The following is a 19,645-nucleotide window of genomic DNA, read 5'->3' as shown; positions in this document are numbered from 1 at the left end:
TTGACTACGTTATCTAGAAATTGCTACTGATCTTGTCTACAGTTACGGCCTCCAAGATTGGCTGAAGGTATATTTGTGGTTGGTTTCATGTGCTTGTCTGGACTGCGTTCACCCTTCTTCATGAGGTGATCAGGCACCCATGAGTCCGTGTGAAGTTAATGGAGATTTTGGGCACTGAACACCTTTAAATATCATGCATCTGGAACTGAAACAACTTTAAAAGCTGTTTGACTAGTTGCTGTGGTAACAAGCTAAAGATACATCTGTTAATTGGATGTCTTGTATGTCAGAAATACCAAAGGTTTCTGTAATGAAAAAATAGAAAATATGAGAAATTTAAGGGAGACGCAGCAAAACCTCAAGTTAGACTAAATCCATTCAGACAGATGGGAGTTTCACACTTAGATCTTTGCTAGTGTGGGTCCTTACCCTAGTGAAGCTATCACATGGGAAGGACAGTCTGGTGGTTAAGAGACTATTATGGGACTTCGGAGATGTCCTGCTGCAGATTTTCTAGTTTGATTGTGAGCTAATCACTCAGCCTGGGGTTCTGTGACAATTTAAGCCAATGGAGATTGGTATCACTTTAATTGCTTTTCTCCTGTCTACTGACTATATCTGATCCAATATAGTTGAGCCAATGTTGAATCCCTTATGTGATTTGTTTGTGGTCAGCTAAGTTCCCAGAAGAACCTCCCTGGAGGTGATAGGACTGTGTGAAACTAACACAAAAACCAATAGGAAATGCCCAGAATATTGGGGAATGCCACACAGTAACACTTTCGGTGTCATAAATTTTTTTGGGGGGTGTTTGGTTTGTTGTTGTGTTTTTTTTTTTTTTTTTTTTTTTTTGCTCTGGTGGGAAGAACTATGTTTTACTGCCCCTTGTTGTGGAAACATTCAGGATAAAGATCTTAACATCAAAGGCATTTTGAAGAAGCAGTGCTAGCAAAACCAACGATCTTTATGACATGGCAGCATTTTCTGGGAACCGTTTTTAGCAACTTCTCGGTCCGATCCCAGATCTCACTGTCCTGAGGAATTCTGATTGGGATTGGAAATACTATGGCCTGTCTTAAGGACAAAACAGGAGGAAGGTGCTCAAGTATTTACTTAGTTTAAATTTGTAACTCCTACGTTGTCCTGATCCACTGCATTCTGTGGAATTTATTGCACCGTTTTAGTTGTGTGGGAAAAAAAGTGTGTAAAATATTGAAACCTATATATTCTTAATAAGTGTGACAAACTCTTGGATCAAGAATATTTCCAAAAAGTATCTTAAAACTTTCATAGTAAAATTCAACAGGGAAATCTGATGCTTTTATCTCTTAAGTTACAAGCGATCATCAAAGCTTTAATAATTAGAAGTCCATCTTGGTTCACCCAAATTTTAAACAGCTTAAGTTTATTGGTGTAAATTTTGTTATTTGACTGTTTCTGCAGGTAATCTGAGAATTTTAGTAATACATGTACTCAATGTTACTTACTGTCTTTTTGCCTCTTTTTTTTTCTTTCCAGTAAGTTAAGAATCAATATTGATATTACAGTTGCCATGAGGTGTCAATGTAAGTATTCCATCAGTGAAAGTTTTGAAACACTTTAAAAGCTCTTCAGAACATGCATTTACTTGCAATACAGTTGGATATTGTTCAAAATATTCTAACAGTGAGGTTTCTTCTGATCTTGATGGTATGGAGTGATCTGGATGGCATATGACTCACTGAAAGAACTGGTAGATGTGAAGAAATGCATTTATGCCATCTCATTCGCATCTCAGAACTTTGTTTTGCCTGTCAGCAAAAAAGGGATCCTGTTGTTCCACTCTTTTTCTAGCTGGAATATTCTAAAAGCTCATTGTGAGACACAACTCAGCAGTAGGAATTTATCACAACTTTTATTTATTTACGAACTTGGCAAATATAAACCTGGTCTTTTGTTGAACAATACTGGAAGCATCAGGTAATTTCATCCTCCTGATGAACAGACAGATGCCTTCCCTTTTAAAGACAATGCTTACTATTCTTTTGACATCATTTGGGTAATGACCCATTATTTGTATGGTCTGGCTTTGGTTGTCCTGGACTGAGAAAGAGAGAGAGAATACTACTTCTACCAGGAATGCAAGCAGATCTTCAAGACTGACTTTTTTTGTCTAGGTTAAACCTTGCGTTAATTGTAAGGTACATCAATACCATACAATTTGTGTTTGTCTCACAAGTATTAATTCGTAAGTCATCCCTTCTAACTCTTAAAATTTGGGTTTTTTTCAATTGTTTTCCAGTTAGCATAAAAAATACTGAAAATTGTGTTTGGTTTTTTTTTTTTTTTTTTAATTTGAGAAATAAAACTTTATCCTCTGTTTTGACTAGACTTGGTTCGGATTCAGTGCTTATGAAACAGGGAAAAAATACTTATGCACAGCAGATCCTAGAAAGCTTGTGTATGTGGTTCATACATCTCTGAAGGTGTTACATCAGTGAGAAAATATTGCAAATCTGAAAAGTGTGTTTCTTGTCACTGTGCATCAGTTGATGATACTCTGATAGGATAGGTCGAAAGTAGGATTCTGTGGTTTCCCCCTACCTCCCAGTAATCTGCTTCTTGCGAGGTTTGTTTTTGTTTTGGTTTGGACTTTGTTAACAGGGAACAGTAAACTTATACTGAAAGTTTGCCACTGTACTGTGAAACTTCATTTTAACCTGAACCTTTTTTTTTATTTGTTTATGATCATCTGCATGACTCTTAATATTTTTCTCCCTGTTTAAAATAGATGTGGGGGCCGATGTTCTGGATTTAGCAGAAACAATGGTCGCCTCTGCAGATGGGCTAATCTATGAACCAGTAAGTTGATTCTTCCCTTTTTATTTAAAAAGCAGTTTGCTCTTTACTTGATGTGGAGCACTACTGGGCTTGCTTGTATTTTTTATCCCGCAGTTGAGCTGCACAGAGCCTTCCCAAGTATGTCTGATCCTTGAGTGCGGTCTGCAGTGCTTACTTCAGGAATCTGCTAGGGAAAAAGGCTAGCGTTGGAATTTCTGTGTGTTCACTCTCTGCAAATACAGCAGATTTGAATACAGCAGACTCCTGGATCAGTGCTTCTTAACAAGCTAGTGATTTCTACAGCTAGTTATTTTTACATGTGCAAATTCTAGGGATAAGTGCTAACAGTATTTGATATGGAAGGAAAACTATCAGAGCTCTCATAAAAAGAGAATTGATGTAATTGCTTTTAAACTAGAAGAATACTGTGATTCTAAAAAGGGGTAGAAAGTCTCCATGATATCCTTATAATGTGGAATGGCATTAAAGATCGTAAATTGTGTTAGTGTCTTTTTAATTTCTGTATTGTGAACTGAAGGCTCTGTAACTGTGTAAGTCTGTGTTCTTCAAATGGTTTTGATGGCACGATAAGCTTTGAAGTAATTATGCTGTATGAAAGTAATTTATAATTTACAGAAAACCTATTAGAGAATGTAGCTTTCTGCTGTAATTATTGCATTCTCTAATAACTGAACGATAATCTAAATTATAACAGTTTTGTTCAAATTCCTACTTGTGTGTGAGCAGGAGGAGATGGCTGAATGGAAGGACATGCTCAGGAAGGGGAAGGAGCTTGTTTTTGTGTGTTCTCCTTGAAACATTTCCTCTTGTCTGGACAGGCATCTCTGCGCTGCTGTAGCTGCTGCATGCTAGCAGTTGCCCCAGTGATTATAATCCTAGAAAGAGGAAACTTCCTGTACTTGATCTCTTTGGGCTGTAGCTCTGGCTAGGTTTGAGCATTAATTGCAATTGAATTTACTGTCTGGAGTACGTCAGTGTTAACACATAGATTTGAATTCTGTGCACAGATGTTACTGGTGATATTATTGTCCTGGTTGAAGTATAGCAGATCTCGTAGCTTGTCTTAAAGAAGTACGCAGTGTGGGATGACCCCAGAAATAAACAATCTGCACCCTTGTGCACCTGGACCCTTGTTTTCAAAGATTGCTTCTCTGCCTGTTTCATTGCTGTTTGCATCAAAACCATGTATGTCAGTTATATCAACTAGAATTAAACGGACACTCACTGCTTCTTCTAGCCCATGTTAGTCAAAGGCTAGAAGGGCAGAGACTGATGACTCAAGTTATGAGAGCTTTAGGAAAAGATGCTGAAGTTATAAATGCAAACAAGTGAATAATTCTGGGGGGAGAGGGACAGAAATTTCCATACTTGAACACTAAATGTGTTAAAGTGCGAAGTCCTTTCATAAACTTGAGTATGTGGTACCAAGTGTGAAGTTGATTGTAACTTCCCACTCCCCAGTTCTCTTCTGGGTTTCATGGATGGGACTTCAGTGGTTCCTGCATGTTTTATTAGATGTGTTATTTTTGTTTCAGGTAGTATTTGATCTCAGCCCACAACAAAAGGAATGGCAAAGGTAAAGCACTGAGATGCGTGCCTATGGTTTGTATTATTTGTACTGGAAGTGGCTTTGAGGTACACCAGAGTCACGTGACACAACTATGCCTTGGGTCTAACAGCTCTTGCTTGTAATTTAAGAGTGCAAACCTGTGAAAAGATATTCATTTACTTTGCTTTTCTCATGATTTGAGAGTTCTGTTATGTAAAAAATTGGCTTTGGACTTATTTGTGGAATTGGGTCGTGCAGCTGCAAGCCAGGATGGACTCAATTTATGTTTCCAAACGAATGCTTGGTAGCACAAGTTTTAATTACAGGTTCAGACGCGTAACGCAGATAGCTTGATATCTAAATGTCAAAGCTGAACCATAGTAACAAATTGGCATGTTCTTGCAAAAGCAAATGAGTTTGGGACTTTCATGTAACTTCATATAATTGATGCGCTGTTTATCATTTAAACTGGAATAGCTTGGTTATATGTGTGATCACTATACTAATAATCTTGTAATAGAACGTGAAGCCAGGTTATGTGGCCAGTTTTGGTATTTTAGTAACACGCTGCTGTGAACACCAGAGCTTTAAGCTCTGTATAAAATATCATTCTCAAAGTTTATTGTACCACTTTAATACTGACACGAACCTTACTAACTTCTTGATTTATAACTGCAACTGAAGCTGATAATTAATTGTCAAGTTATTTTTTGTTTTACTGTTGCATGCTTTCACACTTGTCTGTGTAATCTGTAGGATGCTGCAGCTAATTCAGAGTAGGCTGCAGGAAGAGCACTCTCTTCAAGATGTGATATTCAAAAGTGCTTTTAAAAGTGCTTCTACAGCACTGCCACCACGGTAAGAAAAATTGCTTTGTTGTGTTGTCATTCCGCTCTCCATGCCCTATTTAATTAGACTTCACATTTTATTGTGGCTATGATTCTGCCCCCCCGAAGATAAGGTTGTAAGAAAAGAAGACCTTACTGCTTTTTATTGCATTTTAAATTAGTATGCTCAATACTTGCTTTGGAGAGCTGTTGTTTCATGAAAACCTCTGGGTTTTCCAACCTGGAGAAGGTTTACAGGTTTTGTGTGTGTATTTATAGGTATATATGTATACATAATACAGACACACACATAAATATATGCATACACCTTTTTAGTCCATTTTATCTGATGCTTCCTTTTTAATGTGAATTAGTAATGCCAAAGCAATACTAAACAAGAGTCCTTTTTTTAATGGAAGAATATCTTTCTGTCTAGCAACTTTAAAAAAAAAAGGAGTCCTGCTATTAGCTGTGACTTAATACTTTACGGTTTTAAAAGAATCAACCTTTGAATAAAAATGCGTTTTGTTAGTAAATGCCCTGGTCTAAGACAGCACTGTTAAAATTGTGTGGAGAAACCATGCTCTTTACACTTTATTCCAGCTACGCACAAAATGCTTAGAGGCTAATGCATAGGAGGCTTTGTCTGCCAGAATCTAGCTGCTATGTGATTTTATCTCCTAGCCACGCCCCCCTGGAAAACACTTTCTACATGAAAGCTGAAATTCTTTTCCCCTTAAAAACAAACAAACAAAAAACCTCTACACAAGCAAGCCATAAATAAAACAAAACAAACACCAAAAATCCTGTATGCACGTTCCATGTTGTAATTTCCCTGTTTGAGGACCAAATACATCCTTTCTTCCTAAGAGAAGGCTAAGGAGGGCTCAAAAATATTTTTTCTCATTTAGTTGGTGTCTTCAGAGTCATTAAGTCCTTCTGTGCCTCTGTGATACTTGTTAGTGCGGTATGTGAGATGGTATTTATGCTTGAGATGTGTTTAAGGAGTAGATTTAGATACGTTTTGAGTTGTGGACACCCCAACAAACGTGGGAAGAGGAAGGTTTCATAAAAAATAAATGTTAAAAGCTGTTCTTGCTACGGTGTTGTTCATGTGACTAATACATTTTGTGATGTTCACTGTAGCATTAAAAGTTTCCCAACAAACCATTTTTGGTAGAAGTAATTGGGGAAAAAAAAATCCCCAGGGCAGCAAGATATACTTACAGTCTTATGTTTTCTGTTCACATGTTCAGGTGTCATAAGTTAGCTTTGTAGGCCGGATCTCTGAATACAAGTATGAACAAAGCTTACTGGTTTCATCAGACTGACCTTTATTAGACTCCTTCACTTCCAACATCCCTGCTATATTTCCAGAAGAATACAATAAGGAGTGGTAGATGATAATGCTGTATCTTTCTGCTAGGAAAAAGAAATCTAACTGTACTGCTGTTATTTCTGTTAGTGAATATTCTCAAGTACTCTTTATGTTGTTTTTGTTTAAACAGGGAAGATAATTCATTACAGTCTCCAGATGCATGTAGAATTCACGGTCATCTCTACGTCAATAAAGTGGCAGGGAACTTTCACATAACTGTGGGCAAGTATGTTCTGTTCAATTCCTGAAAACAATAAATGAAAATAACTGACTTCTACATTATATATAGTACATGCACGTGTATGTGTGTCTATGTTTTTACACTTGTGAGTTAATGACTGGTTTTTATTAACCTTCCCATACACACGCTTGGTATTATTTTCCATGTGGTATCTCTTCTTGCACAGTTAAAACCAAATTTCTTCATAAGTTACTAAAACAATGCAGTGCATTATTGCATGCAATGTAGTGGTTATGAATTACAGTGTTTTACAGGGTGAAAACTCTTGAAAATAGGTCCCCTGTAAGTGTATGATGTAGAGTGGACTGCTTGTGCTAGCCTCCATTCTTTAGGCCTGTCCAAACTTCTCCTTTCTCTTAGTACACAGTTGACTAACATGGATGAGGTGTAGATATGTGCCATTTCAGTGCTGAGATAACATAGTTATAGAACCATAGTTAGGGAGCTAAATGCCAGTTCATCTTGATTTGAGGAGAGACTTTCTGATACGCTTTGGCAATGGTATTAGCTTATATATGCTGCATACAAACTTGTGTTCGCTTTTCTCTGTGCTCTCCAGCTTTGCTGTCCTCGCTTGCCTTCCTGTCACATCTGTCACCAGAGATCTTAGCACGCAGTCTGTACTCTCTAATTTATCGACATGTAATTCCAGCTGCTGTCTTTATATGGGTATTTCTCCAAATATCATTCTGTCTGGTCTTGTACCACCTCTTCTGATTTACCCCTAGATGTCCAACTTCTTAAGCCCTTTTCAGAGCAGAGCCTTTCATCTGTACTGCCATCAACTCTCTCTTCCTGTCTCTACTTCTGCAACCCTGAGTAATCTTTTGCTTTCCTTTGTTTCCTTTTGCTCATCATTACATTTGTAGTTCTGTTAAGTTGCTCTTTCTCTTCTTGTAGATTTTTTTTTTAATGGCTTTTCTCACTGTCTGCCTCTGTACCTTATGCCTGGTTATTTATTGTAGTCCTATCTTGACTGATCTCATTGTCTTTCTTCACCTTCTGTTTCTCCAAAACGTAAATGTATTTGGTAATGATTTACCTCAAGCTAATAGGGAAATTTCCAGCATTATTGGTGGGACTGGTAGGGATGAAGTGTGTCTGAGAGACTGTTTTACTTTCCAGACAGAGTTGCACTTTTTTTCCCCTTCTTCGTGCTGCTACCAGTCTCTGCGTTGTACTTTCCTGGCAGGTCTACAAACAAGCGTCCAAACCTGAAGTTAACTTGCTCAGTCAGGAAGCAAATACAGAGCATAGTTAACTTGCTTATCCATAAATCAAGTACAGTAAAGTTTTCGTTAGTCACTCGAGCAGTTCAGCAGATTTTCATGTGATAGGCCTTGGTGGCTCTTCTAGTAGCCTAGTGACTTGATGTGTGTTTGACATTTCTAAAAATGCAAGACACTAATTTTGTGTAAGAGGGTTTTCATGAGTCTAATGTTCCCGTACCTTGTCATTGAGTCTTTCTGTGCTTGGCAATAATAAAAATGTCATGTTTGTTGTTTTTTTAATATAGATACACATGATTTTTATATAGATAAAACTTTGTAAAACATATATATTTTATATATTTAAACATCTATGTTATATATATGCACATATTTTTTTAATATATATATAAAAACGTATTTATTGAAATAGAGGGGGAGAGGTAATTTTTCTACATAGTTCTGTTTAGGAAAACTGTGTCTTTTGTGTGGATTCATTAAAAAAATTTTTCATAAAACATATCTTGTTTTCTCTAGGGCAATACCACACCCTCGAGGCCATGCACACTTGGCAGCCCTTGTAAGCCACGAGTGTAAGTTATTTCTATCATCTCCGTACAAATGAGTATCATTTTGTTCAGACTGCTGTCTCCTAATTCATATGTTGATATAACTTGCTGTTGTAAAGATGTTCTAGCTGGGCAATTACATTGTAGAAGAAAGTGAAGAATATTCTTTGCAGTGTTATTACTCAGTAGTGACTTACTTTCATACATTTAACACTATTAGTATTACCTGTAGGTTGCTTCTACAGTAATGATAACAGGAATCTCGGACGTATTTTGTTGTAACAGAGATACCATATGAAATTCCCGTATTTCTGTCCAAGCTACCTATTTCCTGCAAAATCTGTTTTTATAAGGTTAAACGTTTCTGACCTTTGTCCTTAGAAACTTCATTTTTAGGTTGCGAGTCCAGATACTAAATGCGTGTTGCAGCCGTACTTAGTGTGAGGCAAAAGTAGCGTACTGTGAAAAATGAACTTGGTGTTTGTTAAACCTCCAAATGTCTGCCCATGAATTTATGTCAACACAAGCGTATAATATTACAGAGTTTAAATATCTTTGCAAAATCAGGCAATGTAGTAACTTGGTAGTTGCCTTATGCTTCCTCTGTACATTTCATTTATGAATTTTTCCTCTTTAATGCTGTTACATACAAGAACCTGAACTGTAGAATAACTTCTGTATTAGGCCAACTAGAAATTTTCTGTCATGAAATGTTAACTCTCTTCAACTCCAGGGTTGATTCAGATAGAGTTAGGATTTGTTTTAGAAGTTCTTTTCTAGAGAAATTGAATTTCTTTAAGTATTTTGGATTTGAGTTTTGTTTGAAACATGTACATGTGTTGATATAGTCACAGGCATAAATCCAATGAAATGCACGCCACTGTTTGAAATACTCTAAATAAGGCATTTTCCAATGTGAGAAGTGGGTGCATCTCTTTCTCTGAAAAGAGTACAGAATCTCATAGTTTTAAATTGTTTTTTCATTCCTCTGTGTTGTCTTTCAGCCTATAACTTCTCTCACAGAATAGATCATTTGTCATTTGGAGAGCTTATTCCAGGAATTATTAATCCTTTGGATGGAACAGAAAAAATAGCATCAGATCGTAAGTGCTGTGTGTTTAAAAAAGCGTCTTGGTTTTTATATTTTTTCCAATAATTACATCTAAAATATTATCATGTTTCATGAATGTTGTGATTTACAAACAACATGTCCTGCTACATTTGGTAGTGGGCAATGCAGTGTTCAGCTAGCTACATGGCAACTTAAGTGGACGATTTCTTTTTAATATCAGTATTGCTGTACTTCGCTGTTTCACTGAAGTTGATTTGCAGTTTCTTCCAGATTTGTGTTATGTTGAAGTTACAGTACGTCTGAACATATTGCAGAGAATTTTGCAGCAATTCATAGATCTGATTGTTGTCATAATGGGAATGGGGAAAAATAAGTCTGATTTGGTTTTTAAAAAATGGCATCAGGAGTCTTGGATTCTGTTCCTGTATTTGGTTTGTCACTTCCACAGTGTATTTTGTGAGGCTACTACAGGAAGGATTTGTATATCACTTTGTTTCCTTGGATATAAATAAAGGAGTTTAGTAACCTAATTTACAGAGCTACCTATGCCTCATCCTCTGACTTGCATTCCCTATGAGAGCGATCCCCAGAATCTTCTAAAGCTGCTGTTGTCTCAAAGTCAGTCGGTCCGTTGGCTGTTCCAGCCAGAAGGGTGTAGGATTGTTGAAACCTAACTGTTTCAGTCTATCAGTGTTTGTTCTCTTAGGGAACTGCACGAAGACAGTGCAATCATAAATACGTAAGCACGCTGATTGCTCTAGAAGAATTCTCTAGAAGTCTGTCTAATCAAGAGAAAAACTGTAACCAGTTTAGAAGGGCTTCCAGCATTGTATAGACAATTCAATGGCTAAAATCTATTCAAAGCACTGTCGAGATGTGTGTATCATGCAGAATTTGACTGTGTGAAACTTGTTCGGTTCTAGTGTCCTGGAAAACACTATCTATGCATTTCACTTGAAGCTTTGAGTGGCCTGACCTTAATGAATCTTTTCATTACATAAGTAAAATGTAAATTTCTCTGAGTACAAATGTGACATAGGCCTTGCCGATGGAAACTAACGTTGTTTGTGCAGATGGTGCTGAAATAGTCTTGTCAGTGCTGTGACTCCTTGAAGAATGTCCCTAGTGTAAACGGCTTAGCTGATTAACTGTTTTAAGTATTATTGGTTTGATTTATTTGCGAATGTCTCAGATGGTCTTTCACTCTGTACATAATTCAACAGTGAGATTTGTTTTCTTCTAGACAACCAGATGTTCCAATATTTTATCACAATTGTGCCAACCAAACTCCATACGTATAAAATTTCAGCAGAAACTCATCAGTTTTCAGTGACAGAAAGAGTAAGTAGAAGTAAGAGAAAACTGTGCGGAGAAAAATCAAACAGTGATTGTTCTTAACAGAAGCTCAAATGTGGAAACAGAGAGTTGTACCGTGGTTTTGAAAGCTCTAGTGTGAAGAGACTTGTAGAAGATGCACTGGATTTATCTGTAAATAATGTAATACTGATGCTAAAATATATATGCTTGGTGACACGTGCTGACTTCTTGCATTAGTGTTTTGCATCTGTAGATCTGGACTCTAGTATTAGAGTTAATAATAGATATCCAGTCATTTCCAGTTCACTGGATGTTAATAGGGGTGGTGGTGAAACTCTGTAATCTTTTTGGTCTGTAATCTTGTGTGTAGCTTTACAAATGCTTAATCCACCTTTAGCTTTTTGTCCATGTGGGAAGCAAACCAAAAAACACAGCTCACATGAATGTCATGAACTTGATTGTGGAGTGTTAGAAATGGAAACAAAGATAGTTTGTATGAAAAACTAATCACACAGAAAGCTTGTCTGTCTCTCAGCTCTCTTGTGTAACCTTTGTGGAACCACCAACTTCAATTACTGTCCAGGCTAGAGAGCTTCCACTTATGGGCTTGGAGAGGCTTTAAATTCTGAATCCATACAGAACGTAGTTATTGTAACATAGCACATGGGCAAATCATAAGGTACTAATTTTAAAGACTGCTGTAAATAAGGAAAAGGCCTCATGTGTACCAGTTACATGTCTTATTTCCAGATACTGAACTCTGTTTTGATCTTTTATTCAAAAGCTAAAGAAAAAAATCTTTGCAAAAAGTTTAATTAAAAATGACAGATAAAACAAGAGTTAAGAAGGAAGCCTTGGGCTGAAAGAAAATTCGGAGATTTCATAGCAGTTCACTGTAATACAGTTTGTGACGTTCTCCAAGGGAGAAAAATCTTTATTTCCTCATGATTCCATGCTGTGCTTCTGAAAAATATATAGCTAGGGGAAGTAGGATAGAGGTGGTATCTTAGGGGTCAACTTGGGACATGCAGACTGCTGAAGGGAAAGATTCATTCTAAAACTCATGAAAACTGGAGCAAAGAGAGGAATGAAGAGGAATTTCATAATGCAATATACTCCCATCTCCTGCTGGTCTAGCAATCTTCTGCTTCATGTTTTCTCTGCAAAGAAGGCACTCCTTAAACTTCTGGGCATCAGTCAACTGCTTATCTTACTCTTTATTGCATTTTTTTTCATCTTGTATTAAATTTTTCTCCTGCTGTAGAGATGGTTTCTGTCAATTAACTGTGCAGTCTTAGTTAGCTTTTTATTTTCTTGGGGGGATGTATTTTTTTTATGAAAGTTGCAACACAGTCACAGGTTGCTTAGGAGAAAAGGTTGTGAATATGGAGGTAAGGTGGCATTACATGCTTGCTCTCTCAGTAGGTAGGCCTGTTGCCTGTAAAGCTTGTTTGTGTTTATCTTTGGAAAACAAATACCCCTAGCAGATGAGCTGGGAAAAGCTATTAAGAACAGTTAACACTGAACAACTTAGTGCATTTATTTTATAAGAGTATGCAGACCTGGAAGAAGGTGGCCAGCTCGCCACAGCTAAAACTTGAATACAATGAGGTTTAGTTGCCAGTGGTGAACAGACTGTGAAGCAGAGTTTAAAAGGTGTGGGCAGAATCATTTCCACTGTTGTTGATGTTTGATATACTGTGTTTATCTACACTAAAAAGATTTAATGAGGCTTCACTGATACCTGAGATCTGATGCCTGAGATCTCATGGTTTTGGCAACCAACAGTTAAATTATGTGCAGCAATAGAAGCTAGAAGCAGACCAAAAGGGTTTGCGGAAAAAGAATTCTGTATCTTTTGAGGGTGGAGTTTTGGGCATTCTGTTTAACTTCATATTCTTTTTTCACCATTTGACTTCAAAAGACCAATAAGGCTTAGGGAAACAGTAGAGGAAAAACAAACAAGAAAATAATTTTTTTTGTCCCTTGCCAACGGCAAGGTTCTGTTTAACTACCTTCAGTCTTCTCTTCCTTCTTAGCGTCCCTGATCGTCCGTCCTCTAATGCTGAATGTTGTCATGCTCTTGAAATACAGAAAGCATTCTGTACTCTTTTAGGTTGGTTTTTATTTATTTATTTAAGCATTGCAGAGTTTCTGTGACCTGGTGTCATAACTGATATGTTATTTTGCCTTCCTTTTTACTTTGGTTTGGTAGCAAAAGAAGCAGTATGGTTTATGTCAGCTTTAGCTGACTGGAGAAGTTGCCTAATCTGTATTTCAAAGAGATAGTCTGCTTTTTCTTTTGTGCTATATTCTGCATGGTTTTTGAGCAGACTGTTAAATCTACAGGTGAAGTGGAGCTGTGATATATTGCTTTTCTGTTCAGTCTTGCTTGTCTGTCTTCTCTACTCTTATTAGCCTAGACATGGCTGAGTTTGTCTTCAGTCAATTATGTTCTTTTCTGCTGCCCTTGTATATTTTCAGCCAGACTTACCTGGCAGTGCATTTATCAACAGCTTTCACTAACAACAAAATGGTAGCAGACTTTTGAAGGAAACTTAAGATTGTGTTGAGCTTTTTTCTTCTGAAACCTTTTTTAAAAAGTAGAGATTTGTATCAGCCACACTCTTCCCTTTGGGATCTTTTGGTTTAAGAATTTGGGTAAATAAGAAGAAACTATAGAAGTTCTTGGATTAGGACTGTGGACTCTGGTATGTTTAGAGTAGTCATGGTGAGTTAGTTATTATTTTTATTGAGGTGTATTTCTTGCTGTGTGACTGTTGTCTGAAATGAGCTGACTGACAAAAATTTTGAAAAGAAGCTTGATATTGGTATTCAGTTTTCAGACCTCAGAAATCTTGAGATTTTGATCTTTTTCCTTTTATTTCTTTTCTATCAAAGTAATGGATTGTGACCTGTGTGTAAGTATGCCCTGAAGGGGAAAAAAAAAAAGGCATTGGTCTAATTTAACTTAAGCTTCTGATTTCCATTATGATATGCTCTAGTTTAGGGTCTTCCCTGATACTTTTAAGAACCAGCAATTAAATCTTCTGTGGCATGTGAATCTAGAGATATGCTCCAAGGAAGGAGGATGAAGCCTAATGAGTCTTAAATGCAGTATTCAGATGTAGATCTACAAACACCCTCTGGGAAAACTGCCATAGCTAAGGCTGTTCAACAACCTAAATGTCTCCTGAAGGTCTCATCCTGATTTAAGTGATTAATAGCAGCGCATAAAGTAGAAAGAGCTGGAGGACTGTGTTATACCAGTGCAGTCGAGTTCACTGGATAGACTAAGGCTGTGGCACTTACCCACTTAGAGGTACCAAAAGCAGCTTAATTATAAACGTCCTTGTTTAAAGGATCATGTAAACAAATCTCAAGAGGATAGTACCAGGGCCAGACCGTGAGCACTGATGTGCAACACAGAAAACCAGTGACCAGGAAAGTAAATTGTTATTTAATGATGTTTGACTTTTAAAAGGTACTGACCAAAGTTATTTTGGTGTTCCCTGGTCTTCTGTTGATTGCTAACTCTGATTAAGTAGCTCTTTGTCATCACATCTATTAGTATTATTTTCCTTGTGACTAATAAGCAACTAATTTTTCTCTCTCTTCTTTCAGGAAAGAGTAATTAACCATGCAGCTGGCAGCCACGGGGTGTCAGGAATATTCATGAAATATGATATCAGTTCACTTATGGTGACGGTGACAGAAGAACACATGCCTTTTTGGCAGTTCTTAGTGAGGCTCTGTGGCATTATTGGTGGAATTTTTTCAACTACAGGTAACTAGCAGTGCTTTCCCTCTTAAGTTCTACTAGCTTCGGGGGTTTTTTTTGTTTATGGTGATTATAGTATGGATAAATTACAGGGAATTCCTGAACCTCTGGCAGGTTTAAGACTAAACGGCCATTTGTGTGCACTGAAATGTGCAATGAAAGCTACTCATTTTTTGTGTGCCAGTATACCATTTGTGCTGTTCTGAGGGCCTGTTGATTCCTTTTTGGTAACTCTGGCATAGTTTATTTACTTCTGAAAAAGCAAGGAGGTAGATATAGATAACATATATACACACACATGTATATACACACACACTGACTTCTGATATTCTGTGTATTTCCTATAGTTGGGATCCAGTGCTAAATCAGTGCCAAAAGTTGAGATAAAATTTCCATCTGAAGTAATTGGGAGGATTTTCCTTGCATAACTTGTCAATGTACTGCAAGATTTGCTCCTTTAAAGAAAATAAACTAAGTTGAAAAGACAATTCACTTAGTAGTCAAGACATAATAAGGTATCTTGATTACAAGTTACTACTTTTCTTGGCTTTCAGTTGAAGAGAGCATAGTAAAGAGACCTTGAACTAAGAGCTCTCTTTCAAAGTAGATATTTCTGTCCCACAGAGTGTATTTTCACACATGAAAGCTGGGCAGAGGGAATTGCGTTTGCTTGAATGGATTTGGTTTTGCTTTTATTGATGCATTTCAGAACGTTAGAATTCCCCCCGCCCTTGGTGTTTCCTTTTTTATGTTCATTTCTCAGTGTTTTACATACCGATTTACTGCACTGTATTCCTTGTAAGCATAGTGTAGAGTTTTGTTGTAATACTTCTGTAAATACTACGGTTTTACTACTTGTGACAATTCGAATCATTTGACATTGCAGGAATTTTACATGGCTTTGGAAGATTTGTAGCAGAAATTATTTTTTGCCGTTTCAGACTGGGCTCTTCCAAATCCACATCGGTAGGAAAAACTTTCAGTATTAAATAAGTGGTACAGCTACGTGAGCGTGGATGACAAGAACAACTGTGGGACTTGGTCCCAGCAGAGTTTAAGATGCTTGCAATAAACTCTCCCTTTGACATACATACGAGCAGAGATTCAACAGCTTTTAAAAATAGTTGGGAAACCTAACATGTAAGGGAGCAAGGTGTTTTCTAAGAAGCTGAATTAATGAAACCAAGCCTCTTAGAGGTTTCTCTGCTACATTCCATCTGTTGTCCTTACTATATTCTTTTTATTTTCATATTACTACAAAAATGACATGTTTTCCCAGGCCTCGCTAGTCTCCCTCACATATTCTTCTTCTGCTTGGCCTGTTGACCGAAGAAGAGGCGCTGTGTGCTGCAGGACTTCAGTGTTGCTACTGATTAGCCTGCAGGCTACTGCCAAGCAGCGTGAAAGAGCTGAGCAGTCTTTACTTTTGCCTTCACTGGGCATCAATAGGATTGCTCCTTCAGGAACTGCTTGATTTTTATCTTACTTTTATTTTTCCCGTTTAAGCCTGTAGGTAGCCTTCAAGACTTCTACCTTTCTCTCACATTTGGTTAAAGTTTGCCAGCTGGCAAAGTTACATGAGTGGGGGGAGAGAAGGGAAGGCAAGCAGATTGTGTAATTTTTGTTTGGGAGAGCAGGCAAAAGGCATACAAGAAATGCCCAAGAATAAAGTAGTGCATATTTTGGGGGAGGGAGGGGAGACTCCATTTCTGGACAAGCCAATTAATAACACTTTGTTTTTATTTGACTAGGTCCCACTTCCTGATGGCCACACAAGCAACTACTTACCTCTAAGTACAGACAATAGTACGCATTAGCCTCCTGAGAAAACTTTCTTTCTTCCTGCCTGATACAGAAGACTTTTTTTTATAATAAAGAAAACATTGTGCAATATGCTGAGACAGTGCTGATGGGCAGCAAAAACCGAAGCCTTCACAAAACAAAAAAAAACACCAACAAAACAGTTTGTGTAATTTTTTGTCTTTCTAAGTGCACATGGAGTCCTAGGAGATTGTGAGACCACTGAGGTGGACCATCTTCTGGAGATTAAAGGAGTGTTGCTGCCAGTACGGTATTCACGATCGAGCTGAACGTCTTTGTGATGACTGCCGTTGGCCACTGAAGCATCTTAGTGCTCTTGGTTCTGTGCCTGGGAAGGCTCCAAGGAGAAAAGAGTACGAGTGGGATGTGTGGAAGAGCCAGGCAGCAGGCAAAGAGGGACAGTCATAGAGCTGGGGTTTCTCTTGGGTGTACAGGCTGCCGTTTGGGTTTTCTTGTTCTTTTGAAATGGTGGGGCCAGGGGCTAAGATGGTATTCTTACAGGTGGGGAGCGATCCTAGAAAATTCTGAAGAGGGAGATGAGAGAGAACTCAGGGAGTAAGGTGGAGCCCAAGCCATAATGTTGGTCGTAGCTGCTGCCTTTCTGTAGTCCCACCATTCCTTAGTGGAAGAAACATAATGCGGAGCAGTGGAGTTCCTCTGTGTTTTCACACAGCCGCTTTGCCAACAATGAGAATATCGCTTCTGGTGTTGATGTGGAAGTGCCCAAGGACTCTGAGAATGGGCTCCAGTGTGCACAGTTTTTTGACTTTGAATAAGAAGCCTTTTAAATAAGGCATTTGACTGTAGTTTTGAGAAAAGGCAAAACTCCCTAGCAAAAGATCAGGAAATCTTTGTACGCCTCTTTCTTGGTAAAGATGGAACCTTCGTTGTACCCCTGCTGCTAGTATGTAAGCCATGGTATGTAAATCCTGGAGGTGGGGAGACAAAAGAGCAAGAAGCTGCCTTGCTCTGGTTCAGCTAAATACTACAGAAACGTGGAGCTCGGGGCAGTTGGGAGGTCTGTTAGCCCAGGCAGGGAGTGGTGGAGTTGGTAGTAGGTGACTTCAGGGAATTGGAATCATTTTGCTGCAGACAGATGAGAAGGGGTCTGCAGAACTAATCCTTATTGTTCATGAAGGTTTTTGTAAAATAAATGAAGAGAGCAATATCAGTTTTATATTGTAAATATGCTACTGAGAATGAATGTCATTAATGCAGATGGTGCTTTGAGAAACTAAACATCCTGTCACTGCTGAACTACTGGTGTACGCCTGTAGTTAAACAGTTACTCCACCAGGGTAAAAAATTAATAATAGGATTCCTTCTCAGCAAAACTGATTTAATAATATATTAGGAGATGATGCTGACCCTGGCCTTACTCATTATGGGATGAATATTATAATTGAGAGGACTAATTATGGAAAAATAAAAATCTCTGTGGCATTGTCAGGTTTTGCTGACGTCTGTTAATGTACTTTACAGGACACTTGGATCTTGGTGATGAGCACAGTGTAAATAATGTAAGTGATTTGCTATGCAAAGCAAAGGGCTTCCTAAACTGAGAAATTATATGAAATAGTAAATAAAATCTGGGAAATATGGAAGGACCTTTGTTCAGTTCAATGGTTGAGAAAGAAATTCAAGGAAGGCAGGTCCTTGGGGTTGACAGCCAGGTCTGCGGTTTTCTCTTTTGTGGGTTTTTTGTTTTTGTTTTTTTTTTTTTTTTTAACACTGGTTAAAACTCCAGCAATTTGAGAAACTCTTGTCCTTGGTGAACAAGAAAATCAAAAGCTGTAAATTTTTTGTTCCCATTTCTCTTTGGCTTTTCCTTCTAAGGTTTCTTCCCTACTTCTGCTCGGACTGGTTCTGCTTTGGGCTTTGTCCTAACACTCGTTTCTTCTCTGCCTGGAACAGACTGTACTTACTGATGGGAGATTCTGATCTTGGTTGACTTTATGTACCAGAACTTAAATGTTATTTTCTATTCTCACATAAAAGAGCCAAGCGGTTTGGTGTGTCTTAAATCCTGTGTGGGGTATTCCTGTTGTTATGTCTAGAGCAAAGCTTGTGTGATGGCTGGGTGCTAATGGAAGAAAACTTGGGATCGACTTCCAGATGTGAGATGCTGCATTGTGGAGTGAATACAGGATCAGCTGAACCTGTGGCTGTGCTGTTTGCTTTCTCTCTACACAGAAGGGTTTGGTTGTTACTGCTAGTACCACGTCAGCCTTGTACCACACGTTGTCGTTAGCTTAACCAGCACGTGCAAGGGCGTTCCAGAGAACACAGGAGTTTATTGCAGTGACTTCTTTTGGCTCTGTGTATTTACATTGTGTAAAAGTGAGTATAGTATGGAAAAATGAAAGGAATGGGTGTCCCAAGGGGAACAGAAACCCTGGTGTTGATGTGATGTGTATTTTCTGAAAGGGGGGATGGTAGATGAAAAACACCATTTTCTGGATCAGGAAAGATGGTCAAAAATATGTATTTTTATCTTTGTCTCTTACGTGATGTTGCAGGGACAGAACGCCAGGGAAGAAATTTTTAACCTTAATAACGCACTTGCATGCTGCTTGCAGGCTGTTCTGGCTCCCCACGTCCACCTCAGCTGTCCTTCTGGACAAAAAGTCTTCCCTGCTTCCAGCTGGGATGGTTTGGGTTTTGGTCTGCTGCAGCTGTGCTCTCAGGTTGTGTTGGCAGGAGGACGGTCGCCTTGACTGCCTCCAAGCCAAGACCTGGGGTGCTGTGCCTGAGTGTGGCTGTCCCCGGCTCCCTTGAAAGGCACCTCAGTGTCACAGAAGGCCAGTGCCAGCCCTGAGAGGTGGGGAGGGCATGGGAGCTCAAGTAACCCATATTTCTCAAGTAACTGTTGTTTTTAGGGCTCAAGAGGAAACACTGAGCTGGGTTTTTAACAGGACAGAGCACCTTCAGCCCCATCACCTGTGAGCCAGAATTGCACGAGAAGTTGCTGTAAATGCTCTGAGTTAAGATGACACGCTTCACTACTGTGTTTCTGCATGTGTTTCACAAAATATTTCTAA

The 19,645-nt window shown here is 38.3% G+C and overlaps 1 protein-coding gene across 2 annotated transcripts in view; it reads left to right on the top strand.

Annotated features, from left to right (window-relative positions):
- Window positions 1–19,244, top strand: part of ERGIC2 (ERGIC and golgi 2) — a 28,246-nt gene extending 9,002 nt beyond the window's left edge. Inside the window, exons 4-14 of one of the 2 annotated variants that reach the window (XM_063323412.1) lie at window positions 1,519–1,565; window positions 2,771–2,841; window positions 4,377–4,417; window positions 5,147–5,248; window positions 6,726–6,821; window positions 8,582–8,637; window positions 9,618–9,716; window positions 10,929–11,026; window positions 14,627–14,789; window positions 15,670–15,749; window positions 16,535–19,244. In XM_063323412.1, the coding sequence (XP_063179482.1) occupies window positions 1,519–1,565; window positions 2,771–2,841; window positions 4,377–4,417; window positions 5,147–5,248; window positions 6,726–6,821; window positions 8,582–8,637; window positions 9,618–9,716; window positions 10,929–11,026; window positions 14,627–14,789; window positions 15,670–15,749; window positions 16,535–16,600 (919 nt within the window). In that variant the 3' untranslated portion in view covers window positions 16,601–19,244. The remainder of the gene's footprint in view (window positions 1–1,518; window positions 1,566–2,770; window positions 2,842–4,376; window positions 4,418–5,146; window positions 5,249–6,725; window positions 6,822–8,581; window positions 8,638–9,617; window positions 9,717–10,928; window positions 11,027–14,626; window positions 14,790–15,669; window positions 15,750–16,534) is intronic. The other variant, XM_063323411.1, reaches the window with a different exon arrangement.
- The last annotated feature ends 401 nt before the right edge of the window (window positions 19,245–19,645 follow it).

The sequence above is a fragment of the Chroicocephalus ridibundus genome, chromosome 1, assembly GCF_963924245.1.
Source record: "Chroicocephalus ridibundus chromosome 1, bChrRid1.1, whole genome shotgun sequence".
Lineage (NCBI taxonomy): Eukaryota > Metazoa > Chordata > Aves > Charadriiformes > Laridae > Chroicocephalus > Chroicocephalus ridibundus.
The sequence above is the reverse complement of the archived record's forward strand: the minus strand, read 5'-3'. Positions and strand labels throughout refer to the sequence as shown.